Here is a 22529-nt window from a genome sequence, read left to right as displayed (position 1 = left end):
GCCTGTTTCCTGTCCATTGCTACGACCTTCCTGGTTTGGATTTACATAGTTAGAATGGATTGCCATGTAGTGTTCATAATAATAGTTTTTTTTTTCTTTATGCACACACAGTACCCCTTCTCCCTGAACATTCTAAAATGGTACCTCTCTCCTTTGTTGGACTTTGCTCACCATCTCCTAATTAATTATTAGTCCAAACTTCTAGCATATGTAATGCCTCTATGAACTTGATTCTATTCACGCATTCTCTGTTTCAAATTTATTCACTTTTTAGTTTGTTCTTTGAAGTCCTACATGGCAATGTCACCGTGGAGTTGAGGGCTTTCAGACATAATAAGGGTTATATGAATGTTCTAAGATGGGCCCTCAGATTATGGTGAGCATCCTAAGATGTATAGAGGGAGATCATTTTCTCTGCCACGGGAGTGTACGGCACAAAGTTTTACACGTGCAAGCCATGAAAATGGCCTTCACTAGAAATTAGAGTAGCCATCACCTAGATCTTGGCCTTCTCAGGCTCCAGAAGGGTGAGAAATACGTGTCTTCCGAGTTGTTCCTACAACAGGGGAAATCCTAAATACTTTTCATACCTGCAGAAAGGAGCAGTGTGATATTCTGTTGTGTAAACATATTTGTGGATATTTGAGTGAGTTGACTCCCATTTGGGATTCCCGAGGAATTCTAATACACATCCAATCAACCAGTTGGGTGTGCGGTGTACTCATATATCTACCCAACTGGACTAAATTATCAAGTTCCCACAATCTCCCCCTCCCTACATACTAGAGAAATTGCTAGAATGACTCACTGAACTCAGGGGAACACTTTACTTACTACTACTTGTTTATGATAAAAATACAACTCAGGAACAGCCAAATGCAAAAAGTTTATAAGGCAAGGTTTGGGGGAAGGGGACATATGTGGAGCTTTCATTTCATTTCCGTCTGGTGGTCCTGCCCTCTGATATCCCAACCTCTGTGTGGTCAGCGCCCACAGCCCAGATGCTCTACATAACCCATGGCTGAGGGGTTTTCATGAAGGTTTCCCGTATGTTCTCAGGATTGATTAGCTTACTGGGCTTCGTAGTTAACTGGCTTCCAACCCTGCTCCCTGGACGATGGAGCTCGGCATTCCAACCCTGTTGTCAAGTACAAATGAAAAGAGTTGTTTAAAGTGTCAACCCTGTAGGCTTGCCTTGTTCTTTCTGCTACCAGACCATTCCCGATCCTGAGGCCACACAGGAGTCCCCAGCCAACAGTCATCTCATTAGCATAGAAAACACAAGTCTTTTCACCCCCAAAGATTCAAAGGGTTTTAGATCAGAATCCCTTGGATTGGAATCCCTAGACTTAGACCCAATAGTGCAATATTTGATGTACACTATCAGTGAGCAGGTGGTGTGTCAAGTTGTGGAGAAGAGCAGCAAAGCAAATGGCCCAAAATATCACCACATATCCTATAAGACCATTTCAAACGGGTTGTTAAATTGGTAAGCTAGAACCTCAGGGAGACTCAACTAGGGGCTGGATTGTCCTTTTGTGTGGGATGCGTAGGCATTGTTCTAAAAATGACTGGACAGGTCCGTGGTGGTTGGGTTGCATTTGAGAGATAGTTTCAAGTCATGAGACAGAACACGTCAATCCCCTGACACACAGCCCGTGAGGACAGGTGCGCCTGGGACATTCCTCTTTGTCCTTCAAAATCCCAAAGCTTGAATGCCTCCTCTTCCATGAACCTTGTCAGTTTCACACTCTCTTACTCTAAGTTCTCACAGCGTCTTGTCCTCTTTTACATCCTCATGGGGTGAACAAATGGGTGTTTCGTGGTTATTTGATACAGAAATATTCCATGTGATTCTCAGCAGTGACTAAGCTTCTCATGGTGCAGTTTGGGAAGCTCTCCTGTATCCAGGGACGACAGAGTGGTCAGAGGTGTGAAAAGGAAGGTACAGGTGTCTACAGGAGCTATGCATAGTCAGGGGCTTGGGAAAGCTTGGTTTGAAGCAGGTGATAATCTGCAGTGGGAAACAGGCGTGAGACCCCTGAGTCCAAGCTGAGGACAGTCTTGGCCTGCAAAGGAAGGGTCCTGAAGTTTCCCTGGGACTTCCTGGGCACTTGCCCTCCCCTGTAGGATCCTCCAGCTGGTGAGAACAACTTGAGGAGGGGGGAGATGATGGAAGCTGGAAAGTACATCTGCATGCAGATGGTCTTCAAGGATTTTGTCCCTTCTGGGGTTGTCACTCTGGTTTTCTTGGAGCTGTTTTCTAGACAGGGTTTCTTTTTTTTCTTTTTTGGTGGTGCTGGGGCTTGAACCCAGGACCTTGAGCATGTGAGGCAAGCACTCTACCAACTGAGCTATATCCCCAGCCCCTAGATAGGTTTTCCTTATGGCCTCCATAAATTTGGTGGATTCAACCAATAACGCATACATGAAGGAAATGTGTGAGTATCGGGCTTAGAGAAAGGGTGTGTGAAGCTGACAGTTTCTGTAGTTCAGAATGTTAAAGTGACTCCAGGTGAGCGTGTCTGTCTGAAGGTGGGAGAGTTTTCACACTGTGAGGAGAGGACAGCAGGACATGGTGAGTTCTCAGATTTAAATCTGACAGTTTCCCTTCCTCAGTGCCAGGGAGTGATCCGCTCTGGGGCTCTATCTCAGCAGTCACTTTGGGCCTCCACCTTGGGAATATGTTTAACCTTCTGAACGTGTGTTTTTCCGTGTGAGCTTGGTTGAGGCGGGCAGCCTGTCTGAAGGAGTTCAAACGTTTGCTTTCTTCCAACTTGATTTCTTTGTGGAATATTGCTGCCATATAACTTCAGTCTCTCCATGAGTAAAGAATTATATTTCCTTGTTGGCATGTTATTCTTTTCTTGGGTGAAAATTAACAGATTGAGAAAGAAAAAAAAAAAAAAAAGGTGCAAGAAAAGCTTGACAATTCACAAATTTCTGGCTTCTGGTAACACAAGGCCCTTCCTTCTATTCCATGTGTCCAGGTGTGGGCAGATAGCCTTCTCTCACGTGGGGGGTTGTCTTCATGGGGCTATGCTCTGAAACGTCACACTTGTCACCCCATTTTCAGGGGGAAGGAACAGGAAGAGCCCTCTGGGTACAGTGAGAAGAAAGTGTCAGTTTTGAAAAAACAGTATCAGATTCTGCTGAAATGCAATTTTCCCTAAGGACAGGTCAGGTCCAGGCCTGGGCGGGGAAGGGATGTGGCTCCATTCGGGCAGATAATGGATGTTTTTTGCTGTCGCTCAGGACTCAGGGGGCGGGTCCCGGATCACTAGCCAATCAGAGGCATAGGAGTGATGTATGCACTGTCCAATCAGGAGCGCAGCTGGGCGGGGATGCGGCTGCTCGCCTGTCCCTGTCGCGATCCTGTTTCTGTAGCCTGGGGACTAGGTCCCCTGCTGTGCTGCCTTGCGAGTCTCGGCTGCTCTGTGACGTCCACTAACTGCGAGGACAATGGGAGACCCCGGGAGCCGTGACGTGGTGAGGGTTGGAGGTGGGGCACCCCCGACTGGGAGAGGGTCTGCTCCGAGCCCGCGGGGAGCGGCTGTGGGCGGAGCCTTGGCTCTGCAGGGTGGGGGGCCAGTCTGAAGGCCCTTCGGTCGGTCCGCAGGGTGGTGCTGGGCCTGCATCCGGGACTGAGGCGTCCTGTTCTGTCCTGCAAGGCCAGCTTCTCCGGGCAGCTCAGCCCGCAGCCCGGCTCCTCCCCGAGCTGTGGGGTGACTGTGTGCGTCTTGGTTCGAGCTTGGAAGAGCTGGGAGCGCGGGGTCCCCAGTCCTTCCCTTCCCCTCGGGGTGGTCCTGCTTACCCTGAATTTTCTAAATGTTTGGGAACGGGGGCGGGGGGGGGGGTGCTGACCGTGTGCCTGGTTTTATCTCCAAGGGCTAATACATGATAAATTTTCCAAAAGAATGGGAAAGATTTTACTAGTGTGTAGATGGTGGACAAATTCATATGTGGTCGGAAATCTTAATAGGTTTATGAATTTATCTTGTGACTTCTTGGATGCGTATTTTATTGTGTGACTTGCCAACACTTAGAAGGGTCTAATTTATTTATTCTTCTTGCCCATCTAGCAATAAACATCTACTCTGTATGGTTCTGTATTGATCGCCCCTGGTAGGAAGCATTTTTCTTATGCAGTTTTTCATGTATGTGAAATAGTTTATCTTTCTCCTTGTGCTGTATAAGTGTATTTTTGAAATTGAAATTGAATATTTTATAGTTGCTATATAGAAAAATGATGGATTTTTTACATAGTTACCTATTGTACTACCTTGCTATAATCCCCTATTAAATCCATGAAGTTTTTCTTTGTTTCTTTTTTTTTTTTTTTTTTAGGGAATAGGGATTGAACTCAGAGGTGCTTTACCAGGAAGCTACACCCTGAGCTGTTTTTGAGACAGGGTCTTGCTAAGCTGCCAAGACTGTCCTTGGATTTGTGATCCTCCTGCCTCACCCTCCCAAGGTTTACAGATGTGGGTCACCACACAGGGGTCTTTGGAATTTTTTTTTTTTTTAAAGAAAACAGTAATCTTGTTTGTGAACAAAGACCTTTTTTGTTTCTTTTTAATTTCAATATCTTGTTTACAATACTGGGAATTGAACCATGTCCCTTGTGTATGCACACCCCAGCCATTTTAAAAATTTGTATTCTGAGATAGGGTCTAAGTTACCCAGGCTGGCCTTCAATTTGCCATCCTCTGCCTCAGCCTCCTCAGTAACTGATATTACAGTTCTGTGATACCATGTCTGGCTCAGTATCTTATTCTTTCTTGCCTTGTGTTTCTTTGCATCTCTTGTTTTTATCTTAAGAGTTTGTTGTTAAGCACTTTTAAATGTTTTATCATTGTTTCATACTTAGGATAATTAGTGCTTGATTTTGGTGGATTATTCTGTTTATTCATTGAAATTACTATCATTGAATGTTTTTTCGTCTTCATTCATAAGCAATGTTTGTGTTATTTTTGCTACTCATAATGTCTAATTTTTGTGTTGTGGAATATGTGTCATAGCTTGACTTTTTAAATCTGATTTAAAAAAATTTATTCTTATTAGTTATGCATGACAGTAGAATGCATTTTGACACAATGTACACAAATGGAGCACAACTTCTCATTCCTCTGGCTGTAGAGTCACATCAGTAGTGTAATCATACATGTATATCGGGTAATAATGTCTGTCTCATTCTACTATCCTTCCCATCCCCACAGCCCCACAGCCCTACCCCTCTTCCCATTCTTGATATTCAGTGACACTCTTTAACTCTCAATGCTCCTTCCTTTTGTGCCACCCATCAGGGTAATGTGACCAAAAACCTGGGCTCCCTCCTTTGGAGCTAGCCAGAGACTGAAACCACCCAATCCTCTGCCTATGGAAGTAGGAGTGAATTTTCACCATAGATTGCCTGTTAACCTTTGTATACCTTCGGGCTTGGGTCCTTTTCTTGCTTTCTCAAGATCCCTGATCACAGCTTGAGAGACCTGCTCTTCCCTCTCTGATCTTTATGTGAGTTATTTGTTTTATGTGAGTTATGATCTTTATGTGAGTTATGATTATGTGAGTGATGATTTTTGCATGTCTTCTCAGTTTTTTGTATGCTGTACACTTACCAGTATTCAACATCAGAAACAGTCCTTTGAAGGTGACCAAAGCAGTTTGCACTATATGCAGGATTTTACATGTTGACCATTTTCTGGGTCTGTTTTTATTTGCCATGACTTGCTAACCTGTTCTCCTGCTGATGGCCAGCATGCATGGAGACCACTGCTTACTGGACGTAAGGGGATTGCCGCAGTCTGGCTGGGCACAAATCACGAGCCACTGAAGCAGGAACAAACTTTATTTTTAAACTGCAGGAAAACACTTCACACAGCTCCCGGGGAATCCTCCCGAATGCGCCTCGAGGCTTGTCCAGGAACCCCCAGCCGGAACTATCTCTCCCGGAAATCCCTCCTCCTGCACTTCCCCAACCAATGGGAACTCTCAGGGAATCCCCGGAAATCCCCACGAGAACTCCAAAATAGTGCGAGAACTCAAAAGTTGCGGCAGAGGCGGACAGGCAGAGGCGCCTGTCAATCAATACTGTTGGCAAAATGCCAGGGGCCATACAGACTCAGCCGTGGCTCTCAGCAGGGGATCTCATTTTGCAATCTATAGGAATCTGTTTATTGTCACCCAACCAGTGAATTGTGACTCAAATTGCTATGTCACAAGGAAGAAAAACAAAACAAATATTAGTATGTTCTTTCCAAAAATTTTTAAAAGTTTTTCATCATGAAGTATATTCTCGAAAGAATGAATTAAAAGTTTGGTAAGAATAATAATAACAATTTGAGTATCTCGGGAACCTCTGTCAAGATTCATAACTTGGGAACTGGGTATGATGATACATGCCTGTAATCCCAGTGACTCTGGTGGCTAGACAGGAGGGTCTCAAGTTTGACACCAGTCACAGCAATTTAGCAAGACCTGGTCTCAAAAAAAGGAGGGGGGTGACTGGGGATGTTGCTCAGTGGTAGAGTGCCCCTGGGTTTAATCCCAGTACTGCCCCCCAAAAAATATTCATAACTGTGGTGGTCATTAGAATCTCAGGTATTCATCCCTGTCTTGTCCCACAGATGACTACTGTCCTGTGAACCTTTGGCTACTTTTCCTATCTTTACTCTGTGTGATTTTTCACTAAACAATTTCCCTTTTTAGTTTCTCTCCCTTGGAACCTTCAGTGAGTATTAAAGGAATTCCAAACAGAAGCATTTGGGGTGCTCTCCTTGCCCTCCCTTCCCTTGTCTCACACACACTCATTCCTGAGGTGGGGGCAGACCGTTTCCTCCTCAGGTCCCGTGGTCACTGTGTCAGGCTATTTCAAGGTTCCTCTTCAGTGTTGTCATAAATAGCACAAAGGAACTCAAGCATGGCCAGGCGTGGGCAGGACCGCTGGTGGCGCTTGGTAAGTGGTTTGGTGAGTGGTTTGGGCTGTGGTGGCCCACCTGGGCCTCTCCCATTGGCCATGGCTCAGGCAAACTCCATTGAGCAGGGCAGGAGGAGGCCCGGACCCCCAGCTTCCACCTGAGTGTGCATAATAGAGCCAACTTCTGAGCTCTTCTTTTTTTTTTTTTTTTTTTTTTTATTTCCGAACATGAATAAGATGCCTCGCTTTGCCAGTTCCCAGGGTTGTGCAGGTCAAATATCTGAGAGTTACCTCCTTTCATTAAGTATTTCTTCTTTAACAGCCACAGAATAGCTATTCCATGAAGACATAGATCCAATAATTATTTAACAGCAGATGCTGCTTACCGAATGATCCCTAGCCAGCATTCTTCTAAACGCTTCCTATATTAACTCATTTATTCGTCACCAGAGTCCGATGGACTAGTTAGGGTTATCCTCCTCTCCACGTAACAGTTGAAAAAAAGTGGAGCAATTTGCTTGAATAGTGGAACAGGGCCTCAGACCCCCAGGTTCCTGGCTCCAGGGCTCATGCCAAACTTGTCTTCTACTTCAGTGGAAAAGATGAAGTGAAATCAGCGTTAGGGTAGAAAGTTGTGGAGACATATGTAATATTCTTTGAGAATGTAGAGGAGGTGGTGCTATGAAAAAGTCAAGGAGCTGTGGTTCACATTTTTTTTTTAATATGGAACACTTCACGAATTTGCATGTCATCCTTGTGCAGGGGCCATGCCAATCTTCTCTGTATCTTTCCAATTCTAGTATATGTGCTGCCAAAGTGAGCACCGTGGTTCACACTTAAGCTCAACATCAGGGTGTGATCAGTTTTAAAGTAATTACTTTTTTTCAGTGTTAGATAAGAGGTGATAGTGGATTTGGGATGAACTTTAGACTGGAAACCAGGAGGGCTCAAAAAATAAGAACCATCTTGTTGAGGTGGAAATGCACAATACATCCTCTAGACATTAGGGAAAAATCAGGGGCTCTGTACATTAAGGTGAAGTTCAAATTACAGGAAGTGGCAGTGGAATGTATCCATTAAGCTTCTTCATGTGTAACTCTTTGCTTATTATGGTCTTCAACTCTTAATTTTATTTGGCAATTTCCTCTACTATGTCTGTGGATTTTTATAGTATTTTACCTTGAGATCTGTACATTTGGGTCATTTTCAAAAGACATGTATTCAATCATGTTTAGTCTGTGCATTAATTGTGTGTGTGTGTGTGTATGTGTGTGTGTGTGTGTGTGTGTGTTACTAGCAATTGAACCCAGGGGTACTGTACCACAGAGCTATATCCCCAGCCCTTCTTATTTTCTATCTTGCGGCAGAGTTGCACTAAGATGTCTAGACTGGGCTTGAATTTACAATCCTCCTGCCTCAGCCTCCCAGATAGCCAGGATTACAGGCGTACAATAAAGTTTTGATTTATAGTACTATAGTAAAGGGAGAGCTTTAACTTGCAAGACAATTCCTTGGCATTACGTACAATATTTTTTTTAAGTGGACACATGCCTTTATTTTTATTTTTATTTATTTTTGTGTGGTGCTGAGGATCAAACCCAGGGCCTCACCCACCCTAGGTGAGCGCTGTTACCACTGAGCCACAACTCCAGTCCCTACAATATGCTGTTTAAAAAAAACTTTTTAGTTGTAGAAGGACACAATACCTTTATTTTATTTATGTAGTGGTGCTGAGGATCGAACCCAGTATTCCACACATGTGAGGCAAGCCCTCTACCACTGAACCACAACCCCAGCCCCAATATGCTTTCTTATTTGATTCCATGAATGGAATCAAACACAGACTAAAGATTTCAGAGTATACACCCTTCATGCCCCACCCCCAATTAAATGCCCCCTACCACTCCCTGGTGGCTGCCACTTCACTGCTGCCATCTCCCATATATACCACAAGTGTCATGTGGCCCTCCAAAACGCTGGCACAGCAGGCTTCCACAGCTGGCTGAGAGGAGGAGGAGTGGGACGAGGCCAAGGAGTTGTAAGTCTGTCCCCATTTTCCTTTTGTATCACAGGCTTCTTCAAGGGTCTGGTCTTTCCTAAAGTATAATAAATAGCTTTTTAGGGGAAAAAAAAAAAACTTAGAAAAGAGAAGGGGCTGGGGCTGGGGTTGTGGCTCAGCGGTAGAGCACTGGCCTAGCACGTGCAAGGTGCTGGATTCGAGTCTCAGCACCACATAAAAATAAAAAAATAAAGGTATTGTGTCCAACCCTCAACTAAAAATATATATATATATTTAAAAAAATAATTAAAAAAATAAAACTAAAAAATATTAATTTTTAAAAAAGAAAAGAAAGACGAAGGGACAATTTTAAGTACTCCACAAAGCGGAGCAGTTCAGATTCTCAAAGTCTGTCCAGCAGAGGCGGGGGACAGAGAGGAGAGGCTGGACCAGGCAGGCGTCCTCCAGGCATGTGGCCCACCAGGCTGGAGAGCTGCTGGGGTGGGCAGGTCCGTCTGTCCTCCAGGGAAAAGGCTGCCAAGTTGGGGTGTTTGGGTTTTAAAAATGCCTGGTGGAGACCGGGAATCCCCGAGGGAATACATGTGTTTAAGGTATAGTGGAAATGGGGAAGGGGAAGGGGAAGGGAAGTTGTTTTCCAAGAGCTTCTCCATAAAATTAAGAATTGGAGACTCTGTTTTAAGTGGTTCTAGGAGTCTAAAGCTGGACCCAGGAGGATGGCCCTGGGGAGCTTCTTGATGCTTTGGGGCTCCACTCACAGCTGCAGAGTCCAAGCCCCCATCCAGCCAAGGCCGCGCGGAAGCTGCCCTTGGCCTCAGTGTAGAGCTGCTGCCTGGGGAGGGGGGGTCTGCAGAGGGGCCCGACCTCTCCTCCTCTCCAGTGCTCCTCCTGCTGCTGCCGAGGAGCCTTGTGCCGCCTGAGGTCACGACGTCCCGCTGGTGCGTGTGGTTTCCCTTCATAGGTGTATATGTGTCCCCCCGCCGCTTCCTCTAGGCTGGGGGCCCGCGATGCCTCCCTCTCCTTGAAGTGAGGACCGAGTCCCGCGGATGGCAAAGCTGTCTGACGTGGTCCCTGCGTTTTCGTTCCAGTGCATTATGATGAACCCCTTTGTCAGCGTCGCTGTCCACCTTCCTGTCATGGTCACAGCCCAGGGGCGGCCCCAGCGGAGGCCACGTCCTGCTCCCCCTCGCTCACACAGCACCGGCCACAACCGCCACCTCCCCTCCTCCTTTTATATTACATGATCGAAAGTGTTTGCTTTGTTTTTTTTCTTTTGCCTTTCTTAATTTTCATATATTAAAATTTCAGTCCATTTTTTGGCTTATTTTTCTTATGAAGAAAGGATCATGTTCCCCATCCCAATTTATAATTTGGCTGACTAGATGGGAATAAGATACTTGTTTCCAAGTAAACAGTTGGTCCCTTCCTAATGAATTGAGGAGTTGTGGTTCCTGCTCTATGGGAGTCACTGTTTCATCCACAGGTGGTCCACTGAAGACTGTTTTTTTTTTTTTTTTTTTAAAGAGAGAGTGGGGGAGAGAGAGAGAGAGAATTTTTTATATTTATTTTTTAGTTCTCGGCGGACACAACATCTTTGTTTGTATGTGGTGCTGAGGATCGAACCCGGGCAGCACGCATGCCAGGCGAGCGCGCTACCGCTTGAGCCACATCCCCAGCCCGTGAAGACTCTTTTCCTTATCCACCATCTGTTGTTAATCTCTGTTCTAGTAGGAGAGTGTCCTGCTGGGCATTGGGCATTGTATATGCCTGTAATCTCAGTTCCTCTGGAGGTTGAGGCAAGAGAATCTCAAGTTCAAAGCCACACTGGGCAATTTAGCCAAACTTTGTCCCAAAATTTTTTTTTTAATATTTTGGTTTTTAGTTGTAGTTGGACACAATACCTTTATTTTATTTATTTTTATGTGGTACAGAGGATCGAACCCAGGGTCTCCCACGTGCTGGGAACGCACTCTACCACTGAGCATCATCCCCAGCCCCCCCAGATTTTAAAAAATAATTTTTTAAGGGCTAGGACTGTACTTCAGTGGCATAGTACACCTTAGATTAATACCCAGTGCAGCTAAAAATAAATAAATAAAAATGCATGTATACGTGAGTGTGATCAGTACTGTAATTTAAAAGTCTTATTGAACCTCATGAAAATAGAATGGACAATAGAGTTGAGGAAGGGCATCAGGAGGGGAGAAAGGGTGTGAAATGAGAAATGAAAATTGGGAAATGAAATTGATCAAATTATGGTATATGTATGTACACATATCACAATAAATTCTATTATTATGTATAATTGTAATGCACCAATAAAATATTTTTAAAAAATCTTTCAGGGGTTAGGGCTATAGCTCAGTGGCAGAGCACTTGCCTAGCATAAGTGAGGCACTGGGTTCGATCCTCAGCACCACGTGAAAAATAAATAAATAAATAAATAAATAAAGGCATGCTGTACATCTACAAGTATATAAAAATTTTTTAAAAAAGTCTTTCAGTAGGCATATGTATTTGGATATTAGGCAAGCTATTACTTTATAGTTGCTAGGATTTTAAGCATTGGTGGGTAGTTATTATACTTACCAGTTTGGGGAAAGTAGTTTCTGTTGATTAGTCACAGGTGTTTTGGGAATTGTAGAGTTTTACTGATATATGTGAAAGGACACATCTTGGTGATATTGAGCCTTTTCTAAGATTATGTGTCTTTGTTCCCCTTATTTCATTGTCCAATAACATCCATAATGTTTTTCCTTTGCTATAGTGAATTGCTCTTTTTAAATTTTTTTCCTTCTTATTGGTGCATTATTATTTTTTTAAATATTTATTTTTTAGTTGTAGTTGGACACAATACCTTTTTTTTTTTTTTTTTTTTACTTATTTTTATGTGGTGCGGAGAATCGAACCCAGGGCCTTGCACGTGCTAGGCGAGCGCTCTACCGCTGAGCCACAACCCCAGCCTGTTACTGGTGCTTTATAAACATTTATAACAGTGGGATTTGTTATAATATATTCATATGTGCATACAATAAGACAGCATAGTTTGAACAATTTCAATCCCCAATACCTCCCCTTTCCCTCTCCTCCCTCCTCCTGATCCCCTTATTCTATTCTTCTGGTTTCCCTTCTGTTTTTTTTTTTTTAATTTGTTCTAATTGGTTATGCATGACAGTATAATGCATTTTGACACATTGTACACAAATGGAGCACAATTTCTCATTTCTCTGGTTGTACCTGGTGCAGAGTCACACCAGTAGTGTAAATAAGTAAATAAATATATATATTATATATAAATATATATATATATATATAAAATGTATATATATTTATAATATATAAATAATAATGGATATTATTACTATATATGTATATATATTTATAATATATATACATATATATAGTAATAATATCCATCTCATTCTACCATCCTTCCCATTCCCACAGCCCTACCCTTCCCCCTACTCCCCTCTGCACAATCCAGAGTTCCTTCACTCTTCCCTATGCATCCCCCATATGAATTGCTCTTAATGAATATTATTTAGTATTGAATTAATAGTGATCTATAAAACATCATGTACAAGCTTCAAAATACTGTCTCAGTGCAATCACAGAGCATGCACTGGATTCCCTAAGGAACAAGTTATGACAAGAGTTGTTAAATTGTATGTTTTACAAGCTTCCTCTGGTTAGTGGGTCAGAATATTGCAAACATTCAATGAGACAATAAGACTTGTCTCAGGAATATGGGTTCTATAGGCGAGGATGGTATGATTCCTTTTGTCAATCAGACACGTGTTCTTTCTCATCAGGGCTACTCCAATATATTGAATATGGAAAGGGAACATTTGGGTAAAGATGTCAGGCATGATCACGTTTATGCCATGAATTTAGCTACAATATAGTAATTTTTCTATAATGTTGTAATAATTCATATTCATTTTCTGGGTCTACATTTGGGGAAGAAAAAGGGAATATCAAAGCATTGAAGATGTGTACAAAAATTCCAAGGAGAACTGGACACGGTGGCACACGCCTGTCATCCTAGCGGCTTGGGAGGCTGAGGCAGGAGGATCACAAGTTCAAAGCCAGCCTCAGCAAAAGTGAGGTGCTAAGCATCTCAGTGAGACCCTGTCTCTAAGTAAAATACAAAATAGGGCTGGGAGTGTGGCTCAGTGGTCGAGTGTCCCTGAGTTCAATCCCCCATACCCCCCGAAAAAAAAATAAAAAAATTCAAGGAGAAATCTAAGGTAACTTAAAGGAGAAAGCAATGTCCCTCAAGAATCTTGGAGAAGAGAGGGGTGTGGTGGCACATGCCTATAATCCCAGCAATTTGGAAGGCTTAGGCAGGAAGATCACAAGTTTGAAGCCAGCTTCAGTGACTTAGCAAGACTCTGCCTCAAAAGAAAAAATAAAAAGGACCGGGGATGTAGCACAGTAGTAAAGCATTTTTGGGTTCAATTCCCAGTACCAAAAAATAAAATAAAATGAAGAATCTTGGAGTAACAGGAAATTGGGAGAAAAAAATGAGACAAATAACCCCAGCTTCAAATGGATTTGGTCTCAGAAAACTTTCTCCAAACATGCATTCAAGTTAGTACCCACCCATAACTTCTAAGTTGATACAACATCTTGGCCTCTTTTATTTCCCCTGGAGTCAACAAATTCTTGTTTCACGCTCATTTGAAATGGAAACATTCTAGGTGCTAAGAGTCAGTAGTAATTAAGAACCAAGATGCTGGGCACAGTGGCACAGCTATAATCCCAGTGACTTGAGAGGCTGAGAAAGGAAAATCGCAAGTTGGAGGCCAGCCTCAGCAACTTAGCAAGGCCCTAAGCCACTTAGTGAGACCCTGTCTCAAAATAAAATATAAAAAGGCCTGGGTTGTGGCTCAGTGTAAAGCACCTCTGGGTTCAATCCCCTGGTACTCCCAAAATAGGAAAAAAAGGTATTCTCCCCCCAGATTTTCATGTTCATTTGGGAAGCTCTCCTGTACATGGATGACATAATGGCCAGTTATGTGATAAGGGAGGCCCAGGTGACTATAGGAGTAACATGTTGTTCAGAGACCCAGTCAGGGGATTTTAGAGGCATCTGGAGGTGGTGATGTGTAAAGTGAGACCTGCAGCATGTTTAATTGCGATTCAGGTGAGGCGGGCAGGTGTGAGGCTTTTCCAGGTATAAGGAATAGCAAGTACAAAAGTATGAGACAGAAGCATGGCACATGGGGCTGGGGATGTGGCTCAAGCGGTAGCACGCTCACCTGGCATGCGTGCGGCCCGGGTTCGATCCTCAGCACCACATACAAAGAAAAGACGTTGTGTCCGCCGAGAACTGAAAAATAAATATTAAAAAAAAAAAAAAAGAAGAAGAAGCATGGCACATGTGGAGATGATGATGTGTTTACTGAGCCCAGTTGGAAGGAGCTGAGGGGGTTCTAAGACATCAAGGCAGACAGGTGGGAGCACAGTATCATGAGACTATGAAAGCCATTTGAAAAGTTTTTTGTTTTTTTTTTTTCTCAGCACAGTTGAAAATCTCATTTCTGCATAAGTGGTCTGATATTCTATTGGGGGAACATTCATGGATATTTGAGTTGATTCCCATATGGCGTTTTCATTAACATCTAATGCATATCCTTAGCAGATCATCTTTATTAGTTATTTTAGTTCTGCATCAAGGAGGTGATTGCTGGGTTGCAGGGGAGGCATCCATCAGCTAGAATACACACTGCCAGTTTAACACAGTGTTTCTACCAGTCAGTTGGCTTTAAGCATGAGCAATATGAGAAGATTCCTGTTGGCAGACACTGTGTAGATTTTTCATTTCCAGTCTGGAGGTTCCAGCCTGTCAGCACCTCTGTGTATTAAACAACCTAGGTTTACCCCATGCCCCATTTCAGGGATTTTTATGTATGTTTCTAATTGATTTACATGATTGATTAGCTCATTGGACCTTCATAATTTTCTCCATCTCTAACCCATCTCTAACCCTACACCTTTGCCCAGAGCTCCAGGGGCTAAGTTCAACTTTACCATCCTTTTGTCAATTACAAATGAAAGTAATTTTTAAAAAATATTTTTTAGTTGTAGTTGGACACAATACCCTTATTTCACTTATTTATTTTTTATGTGGTGCTGAGGATCAAACCCAGGCTCTCGCATGTGCGAGGCGAGCGTTCTACTGTTGAACCTCAACCCCAGCCCTGAAAATAATTTTTTAAGTCTACCCTTTAAGCATAACTTGGTTTTTCTGGGTACCAGACCATTCCCAATCCTGAAACTACATAGAAGTCTCCAGTACCAGTGATCTTATCAGCACACACACACAAAAAAAAACAACAGTCTTTTCATTCCAGAGATTCCAAGAGACTTAGAAGTCTGTGGGTCAGAATCTCCAGACTAAGACCCAATAGTGTGTGTCTTCAGTGATCATGTGGTGAAAGGTTATGGAGAATAGCAGCAAAGAAAATGTCCCTACTACTCACTCAGAATACCACCATCTATTCTGTAAGACCGTTTCAAAAGAGTCATTTATGAGGAAGCATGTGAGAGAGACCCAGGGGATTCATCTTTGGGTCTCTTTGAGTTTTTGAATGGGAGAAGTATTCTAAAATGCCTAGGATTTATTCTAAAAATGACTGGATGGATCCATAGTGGTAAAGATGAAATAAAGAGACAATTGTGAAAGAGTAAACAGAACATGTTAACACCTAGGCACAGAGTACCTGGGGACAACCATAACTGTGATCATTAGGGGTCCTCTGAAGCAGACGATAAAGGGGAGAGTTTACATCCATTAGCATTTTCCATATAGGATTGTTCACATGAAAACAATCACTTGATAGCATCTTTTCGTTCTCAAAGGAATCATAATTCCTGCTTTTGAAAGCCAGAATGTCTCAGGATTTTTCTAGTCTATAAATAGTCAAGACAGAATGTTTCCTATTCACAAAATTGCATTTGGCATCTCTTTCTCATTTAACTCATTAATGTTGAAGTGAAGCTGGTGAATAACCTGCAGTGGGGAGAAGAGGCCAGTGCTTCTAAGCTGAGGCTGGTCTTGAGCCTGGAAAAAGAGGGCAGTGAACTTCCCCAGAGGGCAGTGAACTTCCCCAGGGTGCTTAATGGGAAGCAGCCCCTTCCTGTAGGTGATCTCTAGCTGGTGAGAACAACTGCAATGGGAAGGATGACAGTGAGAGGTGGCAGAGCCTGAAAAGCAGAAGACCCACATGCAGATGGAATTTGGGGCTTTTGTTCTTTCTGAGGTTGTTCCTCTGGTTTCCTTGGGGCTGTTTTCTAGACAGTATTTAGGTTTGGGTATGCATACATTTACTGGAATCTATGTATAACTTGTGTACATGAAGGAAATGTGGGAAGGTCAGGTTTAGAGAAAGACACTTTAGTATCCTCCTGGAGAAATTATTTGTGAACTTTAAAGAGATCTGATTTCTTGAGATCTGAATGTTAAGGTGACTCCAGGTAAGGGTGTCCCTCTAGTGAATATTAAGTCTTTGAAGGAAGAAGAGTTTCCCCACGGCGATGAAGGGACAGAAGGGTATAGTGAACTACCAGATGAAATTCTTAGGTGTGCCTCAGCACCAGGGACTGATCCATTCTTGGGCTCCATTTCTGCCTTCATTCTGGACCTCAAGCTTGGGCATATGTTTCACCTTCTGAATGTGCAGTTTCCCTTCTGAGCCTGAAAGAGGCGGGCTGCCCTTTTGAACCAATTCAAATATTTGCTTTTCTTCCAGCTTGATTCCTTTGTAAAATACTACCATAGAACTCCAGCTACTTCATGAAATGAATAAAGAATAACTGAATAAATCCTTTGTTAACATGTTTTTATTTTCTTGGATGAAAATGGATGGATTGTCAGAAAAGGCATGACACACCACCTTGGCCACGATGGTAACTGCCTCATCCCAAACTTCTGAGCTCGGACAGTGTGCGTCCTGCATTAGTCTGAGTTGACTTCCTTCTCTGAGGTGACGGTGTCCCCATGGGACACTCTGAAGCTGCCTGAGCGCACGCACTTGTTACCCCATTTCCAGAGGGTAGAGGAAGAGCCCAGAGTAAAGTCAGTGCCACTTCTGAATAGCCAGGATCAAGTTCTGCTTAAATGCAAGACTCCCTTAGGGTAGGTAAGGACCAGGCCTTGGGAGAACCGCGGGCTGGGAAGGGCTGTGGCTTGAGTCCATCATTTGGGATTCAGCCAGGTAGTGGATCCTTCTCTTGTCACTCAGGGCTCAGGGGCGGGTCCTCAGGGGCGGGTCCACTAGTCGATCAGAGTCGTGTGGGCGGGGTTTTGTGAACTGTCCAATCAGAAGCACGGTTTGGGAGAGGCGGCGACCCATACTTCTCGCGATCTTACTTTCTGGAGCCGCCATAGTCGGTATCTTGGGTTAGGAGTCGGAGGAGGCCCCGGGTCCTGGAACGGCTGCGGCTCCGTTACGTCCGCAGATTCCGGCCGGGTGGGCTGCTTAGGGAGGACGTGGGAGCCGCCCATCACAAAATGGTGAGTGTTGTAGGGCGGGTGTCTGCCGGAGGGGAGCAGGGTCTCCTTGGAAACGACCGGAGGCAGCTGGGGTGACCCAGGCCTCCCGGCCGCCGCCCCGAGTCTGCAGCGGCCTGCTCTGCTCCTTCCCCTCCAGCCAGCGCGGTGGGGCTGGGCCGCCTAGGGACGGCGGCGTCTCATCCCGTCCACTCACCGCCGCTGAGGCCTGGAGTCTTGTCCGAGCAGCTCGGCGTCCGCAGCCCCGCGTCTCCCCGTACGCTGCGGTGACCGTGGGAAGGTCACGGGGAGACTCCCACTCGTATGTGGGGTTCGAGTTTGGAAGGATTTGTATGTGGTGTCCCCAGAACCTCCTTTCTCCTCAAGGTAGTCCTGCTTTCCTCACATCTTCTAAATGCTTGGGAAGCAGGGTCTCAAATAACGCGACCTGTCCCCTCAGCCCCGTGCTTCTTGGGGCTGACAAAGATTGCCAAACTCATTGGTAAGGAGGATCCACATGCACATTGGTTGGTGGGAGTGAAGGGTGTTGCCCTCTGTGATGTAATCGTTATTTTCCCTGGACTGTCTCTAGACATTCTTTTTTAAAAATAAAATGCTGGTTGAGGTAGGACATGCCATCATTTGAAAGGAGTGTTGCAATAGGAGGAAAGCCTCAACTGTTGAGGTCTGGAAGCATCTGAAGGACTAGGCAATGGAGGAGAGGTCGGGGTGTGGAGGGTGGCAACATCAGATCCTAGATGTGAGAGCGTATGCTCCTGAGGTCAGCCCCTTCTTAGGATGACAGTAATGTAGGGATTGTGTTCTGGTTCAGGCTGACTCAAAGTTCAGAGGTCTTGAAGAAGAAGAGAAATATAAGGAAATTTCAGTTAACTGTTTTGTTTCTACTGATCATTTCAATTAATCATTTTTTGAGGCAAAAAGTGGGATTTTTGGAAAGTGTGTTTTGTCCTTGTAGATTCAAAAATGGTAAAGGACATCATTTTGGTGTAATGAGAACAGTGTCTCTTTGCACTGTTTTTCCAACACAACAAGGAAATATGAGATAGGGATTCTTTAATCGCCACCGTTTACCATGATTATAATGTTTGGGTAAAATTTATCATCTTCAGGTGTTTGCTTTTGCATCCAGAGAGTTGGTCTAATCAGAATGTAATTCGTGCTGATTGAGAAAGTCTATGTGGGGCAGTCTGATGGAAAGAAGCCTTGGAGAAAGATATTTATGAATTTGAGAGTTTATTTGGGTGTGTAGAATAAAAAATAATTTTGTTTTTGTCCCACATTCTGATACAGACATCTAAAATCCTTGAAAGTTCCTGGGCAATAGGAGTGTCTTTCCTTATTTATCATGAGTCCATATTAGGCAATGTCTGAATTCTTTCTAATGACATAACAGAATTGAACCTGGGCCTTGTGTATTCTAGACAGTTGCTTTAGCACTGAGCTGCATCCCCAAACCTTTTTTATTTTGCAGCAAGGTCTCACAGAGTTGCTCAGGCTGGCTTCTTGATCCTCCTGCATCAGCCTCCCAAATAGCTGGGATTTCAGGCGTGCTCCGCCACACCTGACTCCAGCCTTTGTTTTTAAATTTCATTTTGAGACAGGCTTAGTTATTCAGTATGGCCTTGAACTTGCCCCAGCTTCTTGGGTAGCTGTGATTAGAGGCAAGCATGTCCAATCCCAGCTCTAGACCTTTTATTATTATTTCTTGCCCTTTGTTTCTCTTCATCTATTGATTTTTGGAATTTTGTCGTTTAGGTTTTTGAGGTGGCTGATTACATTAATGGATTTTTAAGTTCTTTTATGTTTATAATAGATCCCACTTAGTTTTGGCATATAATTCTGCTTATGAATTGAAGGATGTAATTGATATTCGGTGAGGATTTTTTCATCTTTATTTATAAGAGATGTTTGTGGGTTTTGTTTTTCTTTTCTAACATCTCTAGTTTTGATATGGCAATATGAACATCATGGCATAGATTATTAAGTATTACCTCTGCTTCTATTACTGGGAAAAGATTGTAGATGATTTTCATTAAATATTAGTCAAAACAAAGCAGTGAGACCATGTGAGCCTGGTCCTTCCTATTATTGTTTTAATTTCTTGACTACATATAGTCTTATTTACATTGATGTTTTTTGTTTTTGTTTTGTACTGGGGATTGAATTCAGGGGCACATCCTCATCCCTATTTTGTATTTTATTTAGAGACAGGGTCTCACTGAGTTGCTTAGTGCCTCGGAGATTCCCTTTGAACTCACGATCCTCCTGTGTCAGCCTCCCAAGCTACTGGGATTACAGGCTTGCGCCACCATGCCTGGCTTTCTGTGAGAGTTTTTGTAGATTGCTTCTTTCTAGGAATTGATAGATTTCATACAAGTGATAAAATTGATGAGCATGGGAATTGTTTATAAAATTCCTGAATCTGCCGTTGAATTAGTAACTTTAAACAATGGACTTTCTTGAGAGCTGCACAATGCTCCTAACATTGCACATTTGCAACTGAAGAATGTAACTGAGGAAATAGCTGCATACTGTGGCTAACTCTGTAACTTTCATGAATACAAAGAATAATGCTTGCGTAGTCTTTAATCTAATTTAGAGACATATAATAAAGATTGCTGCTGTAATTCTTTAGACCTGCTTTTCCATCAGAGAACAGTGCTCAGTCCGACCCCAGCTGTTTTATCTTCAAGATCTGCCAGTGTTGACTCTTATTTCTTCCAATCTCCCATTGCTCCTCTCCGGAGTCGCGGCACTTGGGTTTGATCCCTAGCACTGGAAAAAATAATGAAAAGAATGTGTGCTTGGCCATTATTAGATAAAGCATTCTGCCATATCCAGTGACTACAGAAATCATGCTGTTGATTTCAAATATACCATTAGTAATTTTCTGTCTTCTTAATTTGTCAATTACTGTTGAACTCTCCAGACATGTTTGTGTTGAATCTCAAGACATGGTTGATCTATGATTTTCCTTTCAGTTCCATGCTTTTGTCTCATTGTTGTTTGATGCATTTTTTTTTTTAATATTTATTTTTTAGTTTTCGGCGGACACAACATCTTTGTTTGTATGTGGTGTTGAGGATCGAACCCGGGCCGCACACATGCCAGGCGAGCGTGCTACCACTTGAGCCACATCCCCAGCCCCTTGATGCATTTTTTAGGGGAATACATATTAAAGATTGTTGTGTTTTCTTGGACAATGGACTGCTTTACATTTAATCCCTTGTTCTTTATTATTTTGTTATCAGATACAGCTTAATTAGTCTCTATATCTTCTAGATGGTTTCTTATATCAATGCTAGAATGGTGTATCATTCTAGATAAATTTGTTTAGTCATGTCTTTATATTGATCTTATTTTTCAAATATTTACACTTTTTTATTGAAAAAAGATTGCGTACAATTATAATTTGAAACAATGCTTTCAAACATGTATACCTTGTCAAGTGGCTAAATTGAGATCTTTGACAGATATATTACTTTATATATCTAGTGTTTTGTTTTAGAACACTTAATTGTAATTACATTCTGTTGACTATAGTTAAGATCATTGTATTGTACCCTGAAAAACATTATGCAATTACATTTTAAGTAAGGAAAACAGTATTTAATGGACACACAAACAAAAAACTGGCTCACTACATAATAAGCCTAGTGTCCTGCTGGGACTGGTTGTGCACGTCTCTAAGCCCAGTTGCTTTGGAGGCTGAGGCAAGGGGATTGATTATAAGTTGGAAGACATCCTTGGTACCTTAGCAAGATCTTGTCCCCCAAAAAAATTTGAAGAAAGGGATGGTGATGTTGGTTAGTGGTAGAGTTCCTGTGTGTTCAGTACATAGTACTACCCCCCTAAACGTTAAAAAGTAGTAAAGGGTGCTGAATAGCATAGTTTAAAAGGCTTTTATCTATATTAGGCAAACTATCACTTTCTAGTTCCAATGATTTTAATCATTATACATTTTAAGCATTTATTACACCTACTAGTGGGGAAAGTAGTTTTTGACGTCTTGTCAAAGGTGTGTTTGGGGAATTATTCAATTTTACTGATGTGTGTTGGTGATACATACCCCATTCTAAGATCATTGGCATATACTGTTTGGGTACACTTAAACCCTCTTTACAGTTGCACTGTTGAGATTGATAGTAGTAGCAATTCCTAGATACTGATAAAGGTTGGACTTTATTCTTAAGCATTTCTAAGAACTTGCAGTCTTGGGAAAGCTTGTGTTAACTCTCTTGTGCACACCAAGTGGTAGGACTTTGTTATGAGAGGTACAGATCAGGTTTACCAAAGAAGTTGGGGTGAACCGGGAGGCTAATGTGTGTTCCTGTTCTGCTGTTAACACATAGTTGTAGGTCAGCCTCAGAATTGTTGAGTGAGGATGTGACTGTGGATGGAGAAGAAGAGTGTGGTAACCAAACATGGAATGAACTCAGCCTCATGTCAACTCTTTATGAAGTGAACTGCAATCTCCAGTATGAAGTCTTACCCTTCCTCTTGGAAATAATATGGGATGTTTTTTTAGGATTCAGTGACCTTTGAGGATGTTGTTGTGACCTTCACCCTGGGAGAGTGGACTTTGTTGGATCCTTCCCAGAAGCAGCTCTACAGAGATGTGATGTGGGATACCTTCAAGAATCTGGCCTCTATAAGTAAGTGTGACACTGTTCCCTCCTTAGTCATTCACAGAACAAGTGTTTTCTTGCTCATTAGTTCTGCTCCATTATATGGAATATGAAAAAGAACATTTGGGTGAATATATAGGTTTGGTCAAATTATGCTATCAACCTAGCTAGAATCAAATAATTGTTCATCAGTGTTTAAAAAATGGATACTGATTTTTCTGGGTCTATATTTTAGAAAAAGAAAGAGGAGATCAGACCACTGAAGATGTGCACCAGAATCCCAGAAGAGAAATAAGGTAATGAGCACCGAAAGGAGAAATCAATGTCCCTCAGGAATCTGGGAATGACAAGAAGTTTTAAAAACAAGCAAATGATACTAATAAGCCCAGCTTCAAATTGATTTTGTCTCACAGAATTTTCTCCCAACATGCATTGAGGTCTGTAATCTGG

At 42.8% G+C, this 22529-nt stretch overlaps 1 protein-coding gene and 1 non-coding gene across 5 annotated transcripts in view; one reads left to right on the top strand and one right to left on the bottom strand.

The window, feature by feature from the left end:
- The window catches only part of LOC114090187 (zinc finger protein 627-like), a 44804-nt gene that overhangs the window by 19210 nt on the left and 3065 nt on the right, over positions 1-22529 (top strand). The window contains exons 1-3 of one of the 4 annotated variants that reach the window (XM_071601575.1): positions 3386-3489; positions 21980-22106; positions 22315-22375. In XM_071601575.1, coding sequence (XP_071457676.1) covers positions 3463-3489; positions 21980-22106; positions 22315-22375 — 215 coding nt within the window. In that variant the 5' untranslated portion in view covers positions 3386-3462. Of the gene's footprint in view, positions 1-3385; positions 3490-17311; positions 17455-21979; positions 22107-22314; positions 22376-22529 lie in introns of those variants that run through there. The other 3 variants (XM_071601569.1, XM_027932251.2, XM_071601587.1) reach the window with 3 other exon arrangements.
- Positions 7634-7740, bottom strand: LOC114090430 (U6 spliceosomal RNA). The gene has a single exon (XR_003582353.2). It is a non-coding gene; the product is annotated as a U6 spliceosomal RNA (small nuclear RNA).

This window comes from Marmota flaviventris, chromosome 1, assembly GCF_047511675.1.
Source record: "Marmota flaviventris isolate mMarFla1 chromosome 1, mMarFla1.hap1, whole genome shotgun sequence".
Taxonomy (NCBI): Eukaryota; Metazoa; Chordata; class Mammalia; order Rodentia; family Sciuridae; genus Marmota; species Marmota flaviventris.
Note: the sequence above shows the minus strand (reverse complement) of the source record. Positions and strands in the feature narration are given on the sequence as shown.